Below are 20,468 nucleotides of genomic sequence, written 5' to 3'. Positions count from 1 at the left end.
GAAACAAACAATCAGATAATAAGGGTTTGTCAGAATGTGGAGAAATTGGAACCCTCATACACTGCTGATGGGAATGTAAAATGGTGCAGCTACTTTGGAAAGCTCTTTGGCCATTTTTCTCAAAATGTTAAAAATAGTTATCATGTGACCCAGAAATCCCACTCCTAGGTGGAGGGGAAAGGAAAATGTGTTTATACAAAAAACTTGTACACGAATGTTCTTAACAGCATTATTCACAACAGCCAAAAGATAGAAAAAGCCCAGATGCTCATCAATTGATGAATGGAGAAATGTGATATATCCATGTAATGGAATATTGTTTAGCCCTAAAAGGAGACGAAGTCCTGATCCATGCTACAACATGGATGAACCTTGAAAACGTTACGGTAAAGTGAGAGAACCCAGACCTGAAAGACGCATGCATATTGTATGAGTCCGTTCATATGAAATGTCCGGAACAGGCAAATCCATAGTCAGAAAGTAGATCAGTGGTTGCCCGCTGGGGAAGGGGGGGACTGGGTGGGGGGACTATTTATGAGTATGGGGGTTTCCTTTGGGGGTGATGAAATGTCCTATAATTTGACGGGGTGGTTGCACAAGTTTGTGAATATACTACAACTCACCGAGTGTTACACCTTAAATGGGTGATTTACGTGATAGGCGCATTCTATCTTAATAAAGCTGTTTACAAAGAAAAGGAAAAAGAAAGCAAGGGAATGAAACCTCCAGATTCCGGGCCGCGGTGGCGGTGGCGGGCTGGGTAAGGGGCCGGGTGTAGATGGCTGACAGCCTCCCGTCCTCGTGCTGGGCACTTGCACGGTATTAGCTGTGGGCCCTCCGGGTTATGGATCCTGAGGCGGAGGGTGTCCCGAGCAAGGACCGCGCGGACGTCGGCTGGTGCGCGCCTGGCAGGTCGACACACGGCCACCGGCGCACCGGCAGCAGGTGGCCAGGGGCGCGCCTCGGAGCGCCTGGGCGGGGCGGGGTCTGTGCGCGCCGGCGCAGCGGCGCGCCGGGCCCGAGGGGGTGTGGCGCGGGCGCGCGCCGGTCCCAGGGTTGCCCCAGGCGGCGGGCGGGGAGTAGAGGGAGAGGCACGCGCCGCGGACGCGGCCATTGTGCGAGGGGGGGTCGGCTCGCTGGGCGGACACCCAGGCGGTTCCTGGGGTCCCCGGCTGCGCGCTGGGCTCCCCCCGGCCCCGGGGTAGGAGAGGCCCTCGCCCGCGCGCCCGGCCGCCCGGCCCTCCCTGGGCGCCCCTGCCCGGCGCGGTGGTACGGTCCGGGTTTAAAAGGCCCCGGCGGCCGCGGGCCTGCCCAGTGTGTGGGCGGCGGCGGGGGCGCGCGCGGGGCGCGGCGGCGGGGACGCGCGAGTGGGGCTGGTGTGGGGCTCGGGGGCGCGTCCACGTGGCTGGCAGGCGGCCACCCGGAGCCAGCGGCAGCGGAGGGACAGGTAGGTAGGTGGCCTCCATACCCCGCCGCCCGTGAGGGGACGGACTGCTCGGTGGCCCGGGATTCGGGCAGCTCGGAGGTTGGGTTCGGCCTCGAGGGGGTCGGGCCCTACCTCTGCTCTTGCATCTTGGACGCCGGCCTGAGTGGTCCTTCGTGCCCAGCGCCTGCAAAGACGGCCAGCCTGAGCCCAGCTCCCCTGCCCTATGTGGACCCTTTGTGGCTGAGGAGCGGCCCGTCCAAGGATTGCTGAGGCGCCTGCATCCACCGGGGTCCTCGTGGGTCCGTTGAGGAGTGCCCCCTGTGGGGGCTGGGCGAGCCAGGCCAGCAGCACGGTGGGGGGCATCGGGGAGTGGGACCCTGGAGCCATATCTCTGTGTAGGGCTGTCTCTCTCCTCGGGCAGACAGCTGGGTGTGCCTGTGATGCCTGAGGCTCCCACTTACAGGTGGAGGTTGGGGTGGGGGCTTGGGTGGCACATCCTGCCTCTCCAGGTCTCCCTCCTGACCTCTCCCCTGCCCCCATCTCCATTCCTAGGCCTGTATTCCTGCCGGTTGTGGAGGAGGTGAGGGTGGGATATGGCACCCCCATCTCTTCCGCCTCCCTTTCTTCTCTGGCTGTTGCATTAGGGGTCCAGGATGCAGACCTGACAAAAGAGCCCCAGAGAGATGATCAGTCTGAGCTGAAACTCTTCAGTTTCAAGAAGGGCCTGTTCCTTGTTCTATCAAATGCATTTTTTCTTTTCTATCTCCTATGCATTCTTAGTTTGGTCCCCTGTACCCCCGCCCCCCGAGCTGGGTACCTTGTGTTTCCCTTGGGGCTTGGGCACAGAGAGGGTAGCTCTGAGCCCTGCTCCACTGGGTGCCATGACACTGCTCTGCTGTCTTTGCTGCCTAGAGCTGGCCAGAAAGCTGGGTGTGGCCTGGGGGTGAAGACCTAGCCAAGCTGGGCACTTGGCCCCCACCCCATCTCCCCAGGGCCTCGCTGGATTTAGGGACATTGCTTCCTTTCCATAGGGCTCCTTGCACCCCCCCCCCACCCGACACCTCCTGTTCCCCAGCTAACCTCTGGATTTGGAGGGAGAGCTGCACAGGGCTCCCTGGGCCATCTGTCTGGCTGTGCCTGAGCACAGCCTGACTTATGTCTGTCTTGGCGCGTGGCTGTGGGGGCAGGCACAACTCGGCTTTGTGTTGCGGTGGGTAGGCCAGACAGCAGGCTCCTGGACAGCCAGCTAGGGGAGGCCCTTGGGGCGAGGAGGCAGCTGGGGCCAGGACTCCGGGTGTGATGGCACCGGGTCCAGTCTCAGATCTGGATGCCTCAGACCTCTGACCTGGGTCTCCTGGTGGCAATGCCACTCTGGAGTGGTGTCCCCCCCCCCCCCCCCACACACGCACACTTAGGATTGTTCACTCTCCGCCTTTCCCCTTCCCCCAACTTGGGCATGGGGCGTCTCTGTGGCCTGGGACTTGCCTGTAGTGGCTCTTGCGTGTGGCTGGCCACCCTAAGCTCCAGGATCTGGTGTTTGGGGTCTCATTCTGGGAGGGCCTCCCACCCTTCCTTTTTCAGCATCTGGCTCTGCTGCCCCCTTGGGTGTGGCCCGGTTGTGGGGAGGCCTCCTGGCTCCTTTCCAGCGGGGGTGGGGGATGATTGATGGCCCTCAAGCCTGCCTGTGCTCGCTGCTCACTCATGCGCCCTGGTGGAGGCCCTCCTTGTCTCCCAGCCACGGGCACCATCTGGGACTCTGTGGTCCGCTGGTGGAGGAGTGGCCTCCACCCTCTGTGGCATGGTGCTCGGTCCGCTGGAGGCCCTAGGCCAGTGGGGCAGAAGGAAGGCAGGCAGCTTGGGCCTGGGCCTCTGATTTGCGCTTGCTTCTTCTCCCCAGGCCTGTCCTCGGGCGCAGCTGCCGGCCATGCCTGCTGTCTGCCTCCTCCTGCTGGTCCTCCTTGCCGTGGGGGGGGCCCTGGGCAGCGGCAGGCCCTTCCCTTCCTTCTCGGTGACAGACACGACGCTCACCCACCTGGCTGTGCACCGGGTGACCGGGGAAGTGTTCGTGGGTGCGGTGAACCGCGTCTTCAAGCTGGCCCCCAATCTGACTGAGCTCCGGGCGCACGTCACGGGGCCTGTTGAGGACAATGCTCGCTGCTACCCACCTCCCAGCATGCGAGTGTGTGCCCACCGCCTAGCACCTGTCGACAACGTGAACAAGCTGCTGCTCATAGACTATGCGGCCCGCCGCCTGGTGGCCTGTGGCAGCATCTGGCAAGGCATCTGCCAGTTCTTGCGCCTGGACGACCTCTTCAAGCTGGGTGAGCCGCACCACCGCAAGGAGCACTACCTGTCGGGAGCCCAGGAGCCTGACTCCATGGCCGGCGTCATTGTGGAGCAGGCTCGGGGGCCCAGCAAGCTGTTCGTGGGCACGGCCGTGGACGGCAAGTCTGAGTACTTCCCCACCCTCAGCTCGCGCAAGCTCATCAGCGACGAGGACGGGGCCGACATGTTCAGTCTGGTGGGTGAGCCCGCTCGCCTGTTCACCTTGTCAGACGGGCTGCCGGGCCCTCCTCCCCTGCTGCCTCTTCTTACCCCTCTCGTCTCCCTCCTTCCTGCACCCTGTCCTGGCTCTGCCACCAGAAGAGCCCTGATCCAGAAGGAGGCCAGCCGCTGAGGCCGGGAGGCCGGGCTGGGGCCCAGGAGGGTGCTGCTCAGCCCGCCCTCGGCGGCCTTTCCGAGCTGCGCTCCTATGACTCTGCAGGCAGAGTGGGATCATGAGGGAGGCCCCAGGGGCGATCGTGTCCTGGGAGCAGGGCCGGGAGTGGGGTTGTGGGGGCCGAGAGGCCAGGGTCTGGGAGGTTGGCAAAGGACACGGGCCTCGTCCCATGCTCTCTCCTGAACCCCCTCCACAGGTGTACCAGGACGAATTCGTCTCCTCGCAGATCAAGATCCCCTCAGACACGCTGTCCCTGTACCCCGCCTTTGACATCTACTACATCTACGGCTTTGTGAGCGCCTCCTTCGTGTACTTCCTGACGCTGCAGCTGGACACCCAGCAGACACTGCTCGACACGGCGGGCGAGAAATTCTTCACGTCCAAGATCGTGCGCATGTGCGCTGGGGACTCGGAGTTCTACTCGTACGTGGAGTTCCCCATCGGCTGCTCCTGGCGAGGCGTGGAGTACCGCCTGGTGCAGAGCGCCCACCTGGCCAAGCCCGGCCTGCTGCTGGCCCAGGCCCTGGGCGTGCCGCCCGACGAGGACGTCCTCTTCACGGTCTTCTCTCAGGGCCAGAAGAACCGGGCCAGCCCGCCGCGGCAGACCGTCCTCTGCCTCTTCACCCTCAGCAACATCAACGCCCACATCCGGCGCCGCATCCAGTCCTGCTACCGGGGGGAGGGCACGCTGGCCCTGCCCTGGCTGCTGAACAAGGAGCTGCCCTGCATCAACACTGTGAGCTCGCGCCCGCGCCTGCGCCGCAGGGCCCCGGCCTCAGTGCCCGCACCCTACCCTGGAACGCCGTGTCTTCCTGTCAGGGATTCCCGCCCTCGTTGCCCCCGCCCTCTGCGGCTCCCCTTTCTTCCCCGGCCGCCTTCTCACTGTTGACGGGTGCTCTCTGTTCACGAGCTGCCGGCTTCCGGGTGCTCCGCGCTCCTGCTCCTGGGCGGCCCTGTGCCGTCCGTCCCGCAGGCCTCGGAGGTGTGTGGTGTGTCCGGGGGCCACCCGCTGCCTCAGCCTCACCCCCCCTCCCCCGCTCCTCCTCCTCCTCCTCCTGAGCCGCTGGCTTCCTGTGGGCTCCTAGGGCAAGCCGCTGGTCTTGGCTGGTGGGGGGAGCCGGTTCCAGATCCAGTTCCCGTCCGGAATATGGGGTCTCTGCCCTCTGTCCAGCTGGCGCCCCGAAGCTCGGATTCTCACCGCACCCATCCTGTTTCACCAGCCCATGCAGATAAACGGAAACTTCTGCGGGCTGGTGTTGAACCAGCCACTGGGTGGCCTACACGTGATCGAGGGGCTGCCCCTGCTGGCTGACAGCAGCGACGGTATGGCCAGTGTGGCCGCCTACACCTACCGCCGGCACTCTGTGGTCTTCATTGGCACTCGTACCGGCAGTCTAAAGAAGGTAGGGCGAGGGCCGGGGGAGGGGGGACTTCCCGGGCTGGGCCCCAGGAACCTGGCCACGCTCCACAGGCGGCTCTTCAGCCACCCGCCCTCTCCAACACCAGTGCCCACTGTGGCCTCAGTTGCTGGCTTCCCGTGACACGGACCAGATAGGTCTCGAGGCCTCTCTGCTGGGAGTGCAGGGGCCCTGGCTGAGCCATCATGCTGGGTCCTCAGTTGAACGAAGGAGAAAAATGTGAATGTAACCCCTTTTGCCCTCTTGTCCCCTCATGGGCACCAGGGCTGTTTCCGTTCCAAGACGGGGTAGCATGAAAGGGGGAGACGCACTCTGGGAGCGCTAGTGTGCTCACTCCGAAGGGACAGTGGTCAGGAGAGCCGCCACGAGCTCGTCCAGCTCACCCGGCAAATACGGAGTCGTCCCCAGGAGTTCTGGGGTTGGCTGGGGAGGGTTTGTGAAGGGAGCCAGTGACTTCTGGGGGGCCTGGTCTGCTCCCCCTCCTGCGCCCTTGTTTGTATCTCTAATCACTTCATGGAGGCATCGCCCGCAAAGCATACACTTCTCCCACTTAAAGCGTACAGTCCGTGGTTTTAGTAAGTTTGCAGAGGGTGTAACTGTCAGCATGAGCTCATTCCGGAATGGTGTCTGTCGTCCCCCAGAAAGCTCTCCCCCTGCCTGTGACCATCTTGGGAGTGGGCAGGTTGAGAGCTGAGCCCCACCAGGCCCTGGCTTCAGCTTGGCCACGACCTGGAGAGTCCCTGGCTTGACAAGTGGATGTTCTGGGTGTGTGTGGCACCCTGTGGCATCAGGCCAGCGTGTCTCGCGGCCCAGGTCCGGGTTGACGGCTCCCAGTATGCCCACCTGTACGAGACGGTGCCCGTGGTGGATGGCAGCCCCATCCTTCGAGACCTGCTCTTCAGCCCTGACCACCGGCACATCTACCTCCTGAGTGAGAAGCAGGTAGGCTCGTGGCAGGCGGCAGCGGGTGGCGGGGTGGGGGCAGGGCGGGTACTGACGCCGCCGTCCCCAGGTGAGCCAGCTCCCGGTGGAGACGTGCGAGCAGTACGTGAGCTGCGCGGCCTGCCTCGGCTCGGGGGACCCGCACTGCGGTTGGTGTGTGTTGCAGCACAGGTGAGGGCCACAGGGCCGGGTGGGGAGGAAGGGTCTGCAGGGGTCCTGCTCCTGGGAGGAGCCGGCGATGCCCGCTGATTGGGGTGGGCAGGGCGTGCCCTTGCCCACGTACCCATTTCTCCCAGTCATACCCTTGTGGCCTCTGCCTCCATCCCCTCCTACTTCAGCTAATGAGCGGAGCCCCCATCCCGAGTGACAGCCCTCAGGGCCCGGGGGACGAGGCCAAAGCATGCTGTTGCCTGGCACTGTGGGCTGGGCTGGCCATCCCCTCTTCCCTGCGGACGTATGTGTACCCTCCCGCCGCCCGGCCGGGGCCCTCGGGACAGCTGTATAACGGGCTCTGGCCTAACCCCACGCAGATGCTGCCGTGAAGGAGCCTGTCCGGGTGCTTCCGCCCCCCATGGCTTCGCCGAGGAGCTGAGCAAGTGTGTCCAGGTGCGGGTCCGGCCCAACAACGTTTCAGTGACGTCACCCGGGGTGCAGGTAAGTGCTGTGATGGGTGGGGGTGCGTGGGCCCGCGTGTGTGTGTGTCGGTGGGGGGGGGGGACGCCTCCCGCTCTGACTCCTCCGCCTTCCCCAGCTGACCGTGGCCATGCGCAACGTGCCGGACCTCAGCGTCGGCGTGAGCTGTACCTTTGAGGAGGTGGCGGAGAGTCAAGCCGTCCTGCTGCCCTCCGGGGAGCTGCAGTGCCCGTCGCCCTCCCTCCGGGAGCTGCGGGCTCTCACCAGGGGGCACGGTCAGTAGGCTGGGGCTTTCCGGGATGGGGACACTCTGCGTCCCGGGCCCGCTCACGGCCACCCCTGGGCTCGCCACAGGGGCCACGCACACTGTGCGGCTGCAGCTGCTGTCCAAGGAGACTGGCGTGAAGTTCGCCGGGGTCGACTTCGTCTTCTACAACTGCAGCGTACTCCGGTCGTGAGTACTGGCATCTCTGACCTCTGTCCCCACACCCCTCCGTCCCCTGCTGTGTTGTGTGGGCCTCAGGTGGGCCCCGGCCCCTCCTCCCTGGGGCTTCCCGTGTGCCCCGTGGGCGAGTGGTGAGAGCGCGGCCTGGTCTTCTGCGTTATTCGCGAAGCCTCTCCCCGCAGGTGCATGTCCTGCGTCGGCAGCCCATACCCCTGCCACTGGTGTAAGTACCGCCACGTGTGCACCAGCCACCCCCAAGAGTGCTCCTTCCAGGAGGGCAGGGTCCACAGCCCTGAGGTGAGGCGGGTGCCGTGCGCGAGGGGGCTGGGCTCCACGTGGGCTGGCCTCTGGCTTTTCTGCCTTTGTTCTCATTGCTATCCCGGAGCCTCTTCAGTTTGGGGCCAGCCCAGCTGGGCCCAGATGGCAGCGGTGGGTGTGTGGCTGACGGGTGGTCTCCCCGCAGGGTTGCCCTGAGATCCTGCCCGGCGGGGACCTCTTGATCCCAGTCGGTGTCATGCAGCCCCTTACCCTGCGGGCCAAGAACCTGCCGCAGCCGCAGTCGGGCCAGAAGAACTACGAGTGCGTGGTCCGGGTGCAGGGGCGGCAGCAACGGGTGCCGGCCGTGCGCTTCAACAGCAGCAGCGTGCAGTGCCAGAACGCGTCGGTGAGGCCCCCTCCCGCGGGGCGTGCTGGCCGTGCGGGTCTGCGCCCAGCTCGCTGCTCGGACAGCCTGACGTGCCTCTGGCGGGGGACCTTCTGAGCACCTCTGCTCTGGGGTGACGCGGGTCCCTCTCTCCCAGTACTCCTACGAAGGCGACGAGTACGGTGACACCGAGCTGGACTTCTCCGTGGTCTGGGATGGCGATTTCGCCATCGACAAGCCTGCCACCTTCCGAGGTGCGGGGCAGCATGGGGCTGAAGGGCCTGGGGCACGGTGGGCGCGAACTGGGGCCAGGTGCGGCAGGGGGACCCCGCATCGGGGTCCTCGGTGCCCCTGGCGCCCCGCGGCCGCCCCCAGCGGTGCCCTCTGCCCGCAGCTCTCTTGTACAAGTGCTGGGCACGGCGGCCCAGCTGCGGCCTCTGCCTCAAGGCTGACCCTCGCTTCAACTGCGGCTGGTGCGTCTCGGAGCACAGGTGCCAGCTGCGGGCCCACTGCCCGGCCCCCAAGACCAACTGGATGCACCCGAGCCAGAAGGGTGCCCGCTGCAGCCACCCTCGCATCGCCCAGGTCAGCCTCCCCGGTCTCCTTCCGTCTGCCAGGTACCCACGAGTCTGGGCTCACCCTCGCCTATCGTCCTGCTCTGCAGATCCACCCGCTCATGGGGCCCAAGGAGGGAGGCACTCGGGTCACCATCGTGGGTGAGAACCTGGGCCTCAGCTACCGGGACGTGGGCCTGCGGGTCGCAGGTGTGCGCTGCAACCCTATCCCCTCCGAGTACATCAGCGCCGAGAGGTGAGTGTGGCCGTGCGGGCGCCCGAGCCCTGGGCTGTCTGCCCCCAGCCCTGACCTTCTCTCACCCGTAGGATCGTGTGTGAGATGGGGGAGTCGCTGGTGCCCAGCCCACCGCCGGGGCCCGCGGAGCTCTGTGTGGGCGACTGTTCCGCTGACTTCCGCACACAGTCCGAACAGCTCTACAGTTTCGTGGTGTGTGGGCTGCCCGTCCTTCCCCCTCCCCTCCCACCTGAGGCCCCTCCCCCCCCACCTGCACCGGGCCACCTCCTCCCTCTCCTCAGGGCCGCTTCTCCCACAGACGCCAGCATTTGACCGCGTAAGTCCCGGTCGGGGCCCAGCTTCCGGGGGCACACGGCTCACCATCTCCGGGAGCTCTCTGGATGCCGGCAGCAGGGTCACAGTGACTGTGAGAGATGGCGAGTGCCAGTTCGTGAGGTGGGCGGGGCCCCGTCAGCTCTGGCCTGGGCACTGGGTAGGGGGCCACAAGGGCAGGGTGAGTCATGGCCCCGGGCTACCTGCTCTCAGCGCCCCACTTACCAACAGGAGAGACGCCGAGACAATCGTGTGTATCTCGCCCGTGTCCACCCTGGGCCCCAGCCAGGCCCCCATCACTCTGGCCATCGACCGTGCCAACATTTCTAGTCCTGGCGTCTTCTACACCTACACCCAGGACCCTACGGTCACTCGCCTTGAGCCCACCTGGAGCATCATCAAGTAAGACCTGAGGAGGAGTGTGGGTCGGGGACTGTGTCCCTGAGCTCCTGTCCCGGGGCCTCGCTTGGTGACTGGGGCCCAGGGCACCAAGTTACGCGTCCTCCAAGCCTGAGCCCTCATTGGCAGAGGGGGGCAGGGTCCTCCCAACAACATGGCACCTGGCATTCACCCAGTGGCCTGGGGTGGGGGAGGCCACGGGCTCCATGGCAGCCGTGATAACTCTCTGGAGGCCAGGCTGGGAGCAGTGGCGGAGGGAGCCTGAGGCCCCTCCCCCACTGCCCCCAGTGGAAGCACTGCCATCACTGTGAGTGGGACCCACCTACTGACCGTCCAGGAGCCCCGGGTCCGGGCCAAGTACCGAGGCATCGAGACCACCAACGTGAGTGCCAGCGGTCCTCGCCCTGCCCCTAACCCTGCCACCTGTGGCTTCATGTGCCGGGCTGCCCTCCCTTGTCCCTGCAGACATGCCAGGTGATCAACGATACCGCCATGCTGTGTAAGGCCCCCGGCATCTTCCTGGGACGGCCCCAGCCACAGGCCCAGGGTGAACACCCTGATGAGTTTGGCTTCCTGCTGGATCATGTGCAGACAGCCCGCTCCCTCAACCGGTCCTCCTTCACCTACTACCCTGATCCCAGCTTCGAGCCACTGGGGCCCTCCGGTGTCCTGGATGTCAAGCCTGGCTCCCACGTAGTGTTGAAGGTGCGAGTGGGGCACAGTGGACCAGGAGAGGTCGGGAGGTGGGGAGCCCTGGCTGACCGTGCCCTCCACCCACAGGGCAAGAATCTGATCCCCGCAGCAGCTGGCAGCTCCCGCCTCAACTACACGGTGCTGATCGGGGGCCAGCCGTGTGCGCTCACTGTCTCCGACACGCAGCTCCTGTGCGACTCACCTAGCCAGACGGGCCGGCAGCCTGTCATGGTGCGTGGGAGGTGGGGGAGGCCACCGGGTGGGCGTGGGGGTCAGCTCACAGTGGGGTTGTCCCTGCAGGTACTGGTAGGTGGCCTGGAGTTCTGGCTGGGCACCCTGCACATCACGGCCGAGCGGGCGCTGACTCTGCCGGCCATGGTGGGCCTGGCGGTGGGCGGCGGGCTCTTGCTGCTGGCCATCACCGCTGTGCTGGTCGCCTATAAGCGCAAGACTCAGGATGCAGACCGCACGCTCAAGCGGCTTCAGCTACAGATGGACAACTTGGAGTCCCGCGTGGCTCTGGAATGCAAGGAAGGTGCCTGGGACGGTGGTGTGGTGCAGGGCGGGTGGGCTGGGAGCCTCTCCCCTCCCGCTGCGCTCATTCTTCCTCCCCGCCCTCCCCAGCCTTTGCTGAGCTGCAGACGGATATCAATGAGCTGACCAACCACATGGACGGGGTGCAGATCCCTTTCCTGGACTACCGGACCTATGCCGTTCGCGTGCTCTTCCCGGGCATTGAGGCCCATCCGGTGCTCAAGGAGCTGGATGTGAGTCCCCAGCTCGCCTGCCTGGCCCTCATCCCCTGCCACGCCTCCCCCACTCTCTGAGACACCCTGTCCCTCCCAGACCCCCCCCAACGTCGAGAAGGCCCTGCGCCTCTTTGGACAGCTGCTGCACAGCCGCGCCTTCGTGCTCACCTTCATCCACACGCTGGAGGCCCAGAGCAGCTTTTCCATGCGCGACCGTGGTACCGTGGCCTCGCTCACCATGGTGGTCCTGCACAGCCGCCTCGATTACGCCACGGGGCTGCTCAAGCAGCTGCTGGCGGACCTCATAGAGAAGAACCTGGAGAGCAAGAACCACCCCAAGCTGCTTCTGCGCAGGTAGGTGCTGCAGGGCCCCGGCCCCGCCTCCTGCCGGCCCCACTCCCACCAGGCCCGCTCCTGCCTGGGGAGCAAGGTGGGTGGGCCCCCTCTCCAGTCTGGCCCAGCGCCCCTTTTGCCCTAGGACCGAGTCGGTGGCTGAGAAGATGCTTACCAACTGGTTCACGTTCCTGCTGCACAAGTTTCTGAAGGTGTGCTGGGCAGGTGGGCGGGTGGGCGGGGCGACCCGGGGAAGCGGCTGGCGGGCGGGCGGGCAGCGTACGTGTGCCCGCCCCTGGCTGCAGGAGTGTGCTGGGGAGCCGCTGTTTCTGCTCTACTGCGCCATCAAGCAGCAGATGGAGAAGGGCCCCATCGATGCCATCACGGGCGAGGCCCGCTACTCCCTGAGCGAAGACAAGCTCATCCGGCAGCAGATCGACTACAAGACGCTGGTGGGTTGGCGGTCGGGTGGGCAGGGCCTCAGGTATGACGGCACACCTCGTCCGGGGTCCAGCCTGTGGTTCCCCTCACCTGCAGACCCTGCACTGCGTGTTCCCGGAGAGCGAGGGCAGCACTCAGGTCCCAGTGAAGGTTCTGAACTGCGACAGTGTCACCCAAGCCAAAGATAAGCTGCTGGATGCTGTGTACAAGGGCGTCCCGTACTCGCAGCGCCCCAAAGCCGAAGACATGGACCTAGGTGACCTTGCCCCTTCCTCCCGGCCCCCACCCTGTGGCCACATGACATTGACTGCCATTCCCGCTCCCTGCTTGGGCTCTGTCCGCTGAGGGAGGTGGGCCCCGGGGCCCGGGGTACTCTGGGCAGGACCTCAAGGGCTGTCTGTGGCCTACAGAATGGCGCCAGGGCCGTATGGCCCGAATCATCCTCCAGGATGAAGACGTCACCACGAAGATTGAGTGTGACTGGAAGAGGGTCAACTCATTGGCCCACTATCAGGTGAGGGTTCTGGGAGCCACCCGGGGGCCATGGCCCTGCCCCGAGGACACAGTCCCTCCTCGGGGAGCCTCGGGTACCTCCGACGTGCACACTGCAGGGTCTGGGTGGGTGGTGGCTCAGGCCCGTTGGCTCCCCAGCCTCCTGTGCTGCCCCCCTCTGTCTCTGTGGTTTCCAGGTGACAGATGGCTCCTTGGTGGCACTGGTGCCCAAACAAGTGTGTGCCTATAACATGGCCAGCTCCTTTACCTTCACCCGCTCGCTCAGCCGCTACGGTAGGTGCCTCCAGGGTGATGGCCTTGATTGGCCTTGTGCCCTCTGAGGCTGTGTCAGCCATCCTGGGGAGCCCCCTCTCTGAGTGGCCACCATGCATCTGGTGGTCGCCCTGGGCCTTGCCCTTGGGAGACGTCCACTTTCATAGAGCCTGGAGGTGGGGTGGGCCGGTAAGAGTAGGCAGCCCCCTTAGCCTGCTGGGCTCCTGGAACAGAGGGGGGCAAGAGCCGTGGTGATGACTGGCATGGCCCCACTGGCCTAAAGGGCATGCCTGTCCCCTGCCCCAGAGAGCTTGCTGCGCACAGCCAGCAGCCCCGACAGCCTCCGTTCTCGGGCACCCATGATCACGCCTGACCAGGAGACTGGCACCAAGCTGTGGCACCTGGTGAAGAACCACGACCATGCTGACCACCGCGAGGGGGACCGCGGCAGCAAGATGGTCTCAGAGATCTACCTGACTCGACTCCTGGCCACCAAGGTGTGGGCCTGCCCTGAGCCACCCCGGCCTCAGCCCAGACATCTTCTAGCCCAGCCTTGGCCCTGCGGTTGGTCCGGCCTGCCCTGGGGGTAGGCCGCGGGGTTCTTCAAATCTGGTGCACCTTGCTCAAGGCCTGAGGCTGGGGCGGGGCCCGTCTGGGGCACTGTCCCTGCAGGGAAGCTCCTTGCCCCTCTGTCCCCCTGTTCTGCTGTGGGGCCATCCCAACCTGACCTGTGCTCTTGCTGACCCCTGCAGGGCACGCTGCAGAAGTTTGTGGATGACCTCTTCGAGACCGTGTTCAGCACGGCTCACCGAGGTTCAGCCCTGCCCCTGGCCATCAAGTACATGTTCGATTTCCTGGATGAACAGGCCGACCGGCGCCAGATCAGCGACCCTGACGTGCGCCATACCTGGAAGAGCAACTGGTACTGCCTTGGGCTGGGCCACTGCTGGCCCCCCTGGGGATGGGCGGACAGAGGAAGGGAGGACACCTGTGGCTGTGCCGGCACTCAGAGACCAGGGGGGTGGGTGACTGACGGGGGCTGGAGTGGCCATCCAGGCAGGAGAGGGCCTGCCTCAGTCGCCCCTCAAGCACAGAAGGGGAGTTCGGTTGATTCCGGATACGGGCCCCGCTGGGCCATGTGGGAGGCCGGGAGTGGGGCCGGCACAGAGCAGAGGTGCTGACGGCCAGGCCCATGTGGTGGCCGTGGCGGGGGGCGAGATGCAGCGAGGACGGAAGGCTGTTTGCTCTCATTTCTAACTGCTTGAAGTCTGGCAGAAACTTAAAGAAAAGGCCACCAACTCTAAATATGTCACACTTGCTGCTTGTGGGCAAGATGTGCACAGGCCAGGCAGGAAGCGTAGAAGGGAGCACTGACGGGATGGGCTTCAGGTGCCTGTCCCTCTGTCCAGCCTGCCTCTGCGCTTCTGGGTAAACGTGATCAAGAACCCCCAGTTCGTGTTCGACATCCACAAGAACAGCATCACGGACGCCTGCCTGTCAGTGGTGGCCCAGACTTTCATGGACTCCTGCTCCACGTCTGAACATCGCCTGGGCAAGGACTCGCCGTCCAACAAGCTGCTCTACGCCAAGGACATCCCCAACTACAAGAGCTGGGTGGAGAGGTGGGCTGGGAGGGGAAGCAAGGCCTGGCAGCCCCATGCCGGGTCAGCTTGGGGAAAAAGTCCCCAGAGACTGGCCTGACTGCCAGGGCAGGGGCTTTGGTGGCACCTGCCTTTGTGACCTACTCAGGGTCCCAACAGGTACTACCGGGACATTGCAAAGATGGCATCCATCAGCGACCAGGACATGGACGCCTACCTGGTGGAGCAGTCCCGTCTGCATGCCAGTGACTTCAACATCTTAAGCGCGCTCAGTGAACTCTATTTCTATGTCACCAAGTACCGCCAGGAGGTGCGTGCCAGTCTCGCGGGCCCCCAGTCGTTAGGCCCTGATGGTGCGGTCAGTGGCAAACACGGGGGGGCCCCGTGAGGGTGAAGGGCACTAGAGGGTGGTGGAGGGGACAGAGGGGGCACGGAGCCCATCTCTTAGATCGCTCGCAGCGCCTCCCCTATTCAGCCCCCAGGCTAGCACAGGTGATGCTTTCCAGAGATGCTGGGATTTGAGGGGGCTAGGAGAGAAGCCACTGGCCAGAGAACAAAATTCTGCTCGGGCAAAAGTAAAGGTCCAGGGAAGGGGTGGGCTGAGGGGCTAGGGTGGGGCCAGAAGGTAGGCAGGGACAGCACCTTATCCGGCCCATGGGATTGGTGACCCCACACTTCAGTAGACAGGGAACATAGAGGTGTGGATCTGAGATTGTATTATTGCTGGAAGTAAGAACCCGTCAGCCAGGACATGGCCCAGAAAGCTCTGAGCCTGGATGAGCTCACCAAGGGCAGCCGAGAGCCAGTGTAGGGGTACAAGTGGCCCACGCACTGAGTCCTGGGGTCCTGGGACACTCAGAGGTGGCAGAGAAGACAGGGAGCCAGCAGCAGAGACTGAGCAGCGGAGGGAGGGACCCCAAGACTGCAGGGTGGCCTCCTGGAACAGGACACACACACACACACACACACACACACACACACACACACACCTACCTGGGGCAGGAAGGGGGTGGTCAGGAGGGAGAAGGGTATGATTGGCTTCCTGGGGTGCTACTGATAGTCAAGGGCGATGAAGCCCTAGAAGGTTGCCGCATTTGGCAAGGAGATCCTGGATACCGGCAAAGACAGGGTTGGATGCGGGTCAGGAGGGGACGGGGAAGTTGGGTGCGGGTTGAGATGGGGGTCAAGAGGGGACAAGGAAGTCAGGTGCAGGATGGAGGTAGGTGTCAGGAGAAGACGGGGAGACCAGGAGGGGATGGGGAGATTGGGTGTGGGGTGGGGGTCAGGAGGGGTGGGGAGGTTGGGTGGGGGTGCGGGTCAGGAGGGGAAGTGAAGATTGGGTGCAGATTCTGGGTCAGGAGGGGATGGGGAGATCAGGTGTGAGGTTGGGGTCAAGAGGGGATGGGGAGATGGGGTGCAGGGTGGGGGTCAAGAGGGGAAGTGAAGATTGGGTGCAGATTCTGGGTCAGTAGGGGACGGGGAGATCAGGTGCGGAGTTGGGGTTCAGGAGGGGATGGGGAGATGGCGTGTGGGCCAGGAGGGGACGGGGCGTTCCCACTCCCGGGAAGGGCCGCACTGTGGCCGCCGAGCAGAGAAGGCGGTGGCTTCGGGGTGGCCAAGTCGCAGCGTGTGCAGAGGTGAGGGCTGCAGCCCTTCCCACGTGCCAGGGACCCGCAGAGAGCGGGGTGCGTGGACGCAGGAGGGACAGAAGAGCTCAGGCAGGGGAGGACAGCTTGGCAAGGGAGGGAGCGGCCCCTCCTCGCCAGCCCGGCTCCGGGGGGGCCCTCCTCCCCCAGGTCCTCACCGCTCTGGACCGAGACGCCTCCTGTCGGAAGCATAAGTTGCGGCAAAAACTGGAACAGATCATCAGCCTCGTGTCCGGCAACAGCTAAGGGTGGCGGAACCGGTGAGGAGGGGGCGTCCCAGGCCTGAGGTGACCTCGGGGCCGAGCCCTGGATCGGGTGGCACGGGGGCGGGGATGGGGTGGTCACCGGTCTCTCGTGCCCTGCGCACACCCGGGCCCCCTTCATTAGTGCCTTTCTTTGGGCCCTGCGTGGGGGCGGTGGTGACAGGACCAAGGGTCCTGACCCTGGCAGCAGCAATATCCCCGCCCTCCTACCCTCGTGCCCCTGGGTCGTGCCAGCCCCTGCCCCCTCTTCCTGTTTATACCCCCAACCACCTATTTATTTAATTTATCTGCACCTCACCGTGTCCGTCTGTCACCACGTGCCCCTTCTCTGGGATGTGGACAACCTCACGCCCCTTCTGTCCTTGGGTCGTCCTGGCTCCTTGGTGGCACGGTCAGCCTCGGCCTCGCCTCTGGCACCTGCCCCTGGCCGTGGCCGGCCCCGCCGGGTCCGAGCAGGGGCCCCCGACACCAGCAGCACTTGATGGCAAGGCGGGGGGTGCCCAGGGTGATGCGGCGAAGCCGCCCCAGACCGTGGCTGCGCCCAGGGGTCTCCCCGCGGCTGGGTCCCGGCATCCCCTCCGGACTTCTCGGGGGTCGGACCGTACCTTTCTCGGGCGTCCTGTCCCCAGCACCTGGGGAGCTATGAGCGGGTTCGTGCCAGGGCCCCATGTGGGCCTGGGGGCTCTGGAAGTCTCCTTCTCCAGGCCCGAGCGCCCAGCTTCCTCGGCGTGGCGCCCGCTCGGCCCGGACCCCTCACCCCCGCTGCCCTGTCCTGTGCCCGCCCCGAGTGGCCGAGGCGGCAGTGCCTTACCCCTATGTTCCCTCTTCCTCCCCTGAGGAATCTGGCCCCGGCTCGTGGTCCCGGAAACCCAGTTGTCTCCTCTGTTTTGGCATGAGCTTCTTTGTCGTTGTTCCTGGAACCTTGTTTCTGAATTAAACGTCGGGAAAACGGTGGCCGTGTGTGGCAGGTGGGCGGTCGGCGAGCAGGGAAGCAGGTGGGGAGGCTGTTGGACTCTGGAGGAGCTGGGCTCCCTTTATGGGAGGAAGGGTGACCCGTTGCAGGGGTCCCGCGCATCTGAGGAGGTCCAGGGCCACGTCCGATCCGTGTCAGCAAACCCCGGTGGCTCTCCCGTCAAGATCCAATCGGAACCCGTTCCCTTCTCCCCACCTCCACTGGCCGCAGCCTGGGGGTCTCTCGCCTGCGTGCCAGTCTCCCCACTTCTGTCCTGCCTGCCCTCGTCCCCTTCCCAGCGCAGCAGGCACTGCGACTGTGGTGGTGGTTCCAAAACTATGCATTTGCCCAAACTCCTAGGCCTGTACACTCACAAAGGGGAAGGCTGAGAGGATGGAACTTAGACCTCACTTCAAACACAAACAAGTAAACAAAAAGGCAAGGTAAACAGTCAAGAGAAAGCTGCTTGATCCAGGGTAAGGATTGAAGCCCAGACCAAGGGAGGTGCCGGGCTGACAGCTGTGCAGGCACGTGGCCTGGAGGAAGCAGGCAGGGAGGGAGAGGGGAGGCCGAGGAAGACGGTTTTAAAAAATCACCATTGTGAGATTACAGAAAGGCAATGAAAGACTGAAGGCAATTAAAATAATTTTTTTAATGTTTATTTTTGAGGGAGAGAGAGAGCACAGGTGCGAGTGGGGAGGGGCAGAGGGAGAGGGAGACACAGAATCCGAAGCGGGCTCCAGGCTCTGAGCTGTCAGCACAGAGCCCGACCCGGGTCTTTAGCCATGAGATCATGACCTGAGTCAAAGACGCTTAACAGACTGAGACACTCAGGTGCCCCTAAACAAGGCGATTTTTAACCTAGGAGGTAAAGAAACCCCAAGTGAATGGTTCCCCAAGAACCATTTTGGGAGAACGAAGAGGCTAGCAGAATGGAGAGTGGTATAAAACAGCCAGATCCTCAACCATCAAGAAGAAAGATCTTCAAAATGATTTTTCAAAAGGAAGGAAGAGAAAGAGACCCTTGCTGTAGCCACTACAGCTGCTGTCTGCTGTCAGGTGAGAGTGTCATCATCACAACCACCACCACTGTCCCCGTGACGGCGTGTCTCCCCTGCAGCACGCAACAGCACGCCCCACGTCCAGCAGTCAGACTCTTCGTGCGTGTGGAGTGGCAGGGACCGATTTACACTGCCACTTACTTGAAAGAGCCCCCCAAACCAGACAGAATAGAGGAGACCCAAGCTGTAAGGAAACCAGGTATCAGGCGATGAAGAACGGCGATCTCTGGGAGATGAGAAGTCAGAGATAGGCCTTGCGATTGTCCTGGCTGACCGCATTGGGAGTTTCGTGCTGAGGCTCACCGGAACTGGTGGGGCAGAGGGCCCCAGGGAGCAGGGGGGGGGGAGCCTGGGCGAGGACCCTGCGGGAGGGAGCAGCGCACGGCTGATCAGCGCAAGCGCGTGGGGAGACCACTGGAGGCCCGCTGAGCACCATCTGACAGAACGAAAGTAACTTTGTTGGGCACTCAAGTGGGACAACGACCAACAGCTGTCCCCACCGGCTACGAGGGCAAACTTCACAACTGGGGAAGTGTGGGAGTGGAAAATGACGCCTGCCCCGAGCTGTTCTGGTCCCATAGGGCAAGTCTTTGAAGACTCAAGAGGGTCCAACTGCTCCAGGTAAGTAACGGCACCGCGGAACAAAGCTCACAAATATTTCTGGGAATAGAAAGACCTCCAGCACCCGAGGAGAATCATGTCCGGCATCCGGTCTACAGTCAACGGGCACACAGAGAAGCGGGGAAACCCAACCCACACAAATTCTCCGCTATAAGGTATCCAGGTCAGAAAGGAGGAAATAGAACTGGCTTTATCCTGAGAAAACACGATCACCTATGGAGAAAACCCCATGGCGTCTGTCCACCAAAGAGCTGCCAGAATTGCTGGGTTTGACAAGTCTGCAGGAGACCTTGTGTGTCACGGGGAGTGCACTCCTTCCACCAAAAGGCTGACGGTTGTCCAGCACTTTTCCTCACTGAGCTAAGGCCAGTCAGCCTCAACGCTCTGATTCTAGTGTTTCTGGGTTGTTTGCTCTTCTCGTGCAAACTAATCTTTAAATTATTTTTTAAGGATTTTTTAAAATGTTTTTTTTTTTTAATTTTGAAAGAAAGATTGTGAGTGGGGAAGGAGCAGAGAGAGGGAGACACGGGGCTCAGTCTTGATCTCACAAACCATGAGGTCATGACCTGAGCCCAAATCGAGTTGGACACTTAACTGACTAAGCCGCCCAGGTGCCCCAAATTATTATTTTTAAATGTTTATTTTCTTGAGAGGGTGAGTGTGCACATGAACATGGGCGGGCAGAGAGAGAATCCCAAGCAGGCTCCCCACTGTCATCTCACAAACTGAGATCATGACCTGAGCCGAAATCAAGAGTAGGACAGTCAACCAAGTGAGCCAGAGGCACCCCCAAATGAATTTTGTTTTCAAATTTTGCCAGAGCCAGCAGTGACAAGGTGTAGCAAAACCAGCATTCTGGCAGAGTGGTAGGTACGTTTTCTGGAGACTAGTTTTGCAGTCTTGACAGAGCTTTAAAAAATATACTAAATATTTACCCACTAATTGTACCTCTTTTAACCTAGTGGAAGGAAGCAATCATTTGTGCAAGGTCATATGCAAGAGTTCCACTGAGTCATTACCTAGAATAGGGCAAAAAGGTGAAAGCAATTTAAACGTTCAGTAGTTACATTAGAATATTATAATGCATCTTTTCTTTTTATAAAAAAAATTTGTTTATTAATTTTTGAGAGACAGAGACTGAGCAGGGGAGGGGCAGAGGAAAGAGGGAGACATAGAATCCAAAGCAGGCTCCAGGCCCTCAGCTGTCAGTACAGAGCCTGACACGGGGCTGGAACTCACCAACTCTGAGATCACGACCTGAGCCAAAGTCAGACACTCAACCGACTGAGCCTGCCAGGTGCCCTTAATGCATCTTTCCTGGACTCATTCAATATTTTTGAAGAGTTTGGATAAAAAGTTCACATTAGATGAAAGGTATCAGGAGTAATGCGAAACGTGCAAACGATGGGCATATTCCCACATGTTGAGAGTCCTTGATACCGAAGGACAGGACGCATGTGGGTTCTGCCAGTTCCCACACTACCTTCTATCACCTTCTGCGACTTGCACGTCGACATCCCAGAAGCCGCCCCGCCCCCCACCTGAGGACAAAGGGAAGACTATCCGGGGGTGCCACAACTGAGAAGGAACACGGAA

The 20,468-nt window shown here is 62.6% G+C and overlaps 1 protein-coding gene across 3 annotated transcripts; it reads left to right on the top strand.

The window, feature by feature from the left end:
• Positions 1–1,086: 1,086 nt before the first annotated feature.
• PLXNA3 (plexin A3) lies at positions 1,087–16,776 on the top strand. 3 transcript variants are annotated; one of them, XM_053891543.1, is made up of 34 exons: positions 1,087–1,451; positions 3,324–3,947; positions 4,342–4,881; positions 5,366–5,548; positions 6,377–6,505; positions 6,576–6,676; positions 7,036–7,159; positions 7,257–7,413; positions 7,493–7,592; positions 7,766–7,880; positions 8,047–8,247; positions 8,384–8,480; positions 8,621–8,811; positions 8,891–9,036; positions 9,108–9,228; positions 9,335–9,471; positions 9,580–9,750; positions 10,036–10,129; positions 10,213–10,452; positions 10,528–10,671; positions 10,741–10,975; positions 11,065–11,207; positions 11,287–11,543; positions 11,668–11,734; positions 11,828–11,974; positions 12,060–12,219; positions 12,374–12,477; positions 12,653–12,749; positions 13,035–13,225; positions 13,481–13,650; positions 14,138–14,350; positions 14,489–14,639; positions 16,126–16,235; positions 16,635–16,776. In XM_053891543.1, the coding sequence occupies exons 2-33, from the start codon at positions 3,351–3,353 to the stop codon at positions 16,219–16,221; spliced, it is 5,619 nt and encodes a 1,872-aa protein (XP_053747518.1). In that variant the 5' UTR covers positions 1,087–1,451; positions 3,324–3,350; the 3' UTR covers positions 16,222–16,235; positions 16,635–16,776. The 3 variants fall into 3 exon arrangements, with proteins under 3 accessions (XP_053747518.1, XP_053747517.1, XP_053747516.1); XM_053891542.1 differs by having other exon boundaries at positions 1,087–1,447; positions 16,126–16,775; XM_053891541.1 differs by having other exon boundaries at positions 16,126–16,775.
• Positions 16,777–20,468: the final 3,692 nt, after the last annotated feature.

This window comes from Panthera pardus, unplaced genomic scaffold (assembly GCF_024362965.1).
Source record: "Panthera pardus isolate Hobbes unplaced genomic scaffold, ASM2436296v1 HiC_scaffold_27, whole genome shotgun sequence".
Taxonomy (NCBI): domain Eukaryota; kingdom Metazoa; phylum Chordata; class Mammalia; order Carnivora; family Felidae; genus Panthera; species Panthera pardus.
This window is presented reverse-complemented; position numbering and strand designations above follow the sequence as displayed.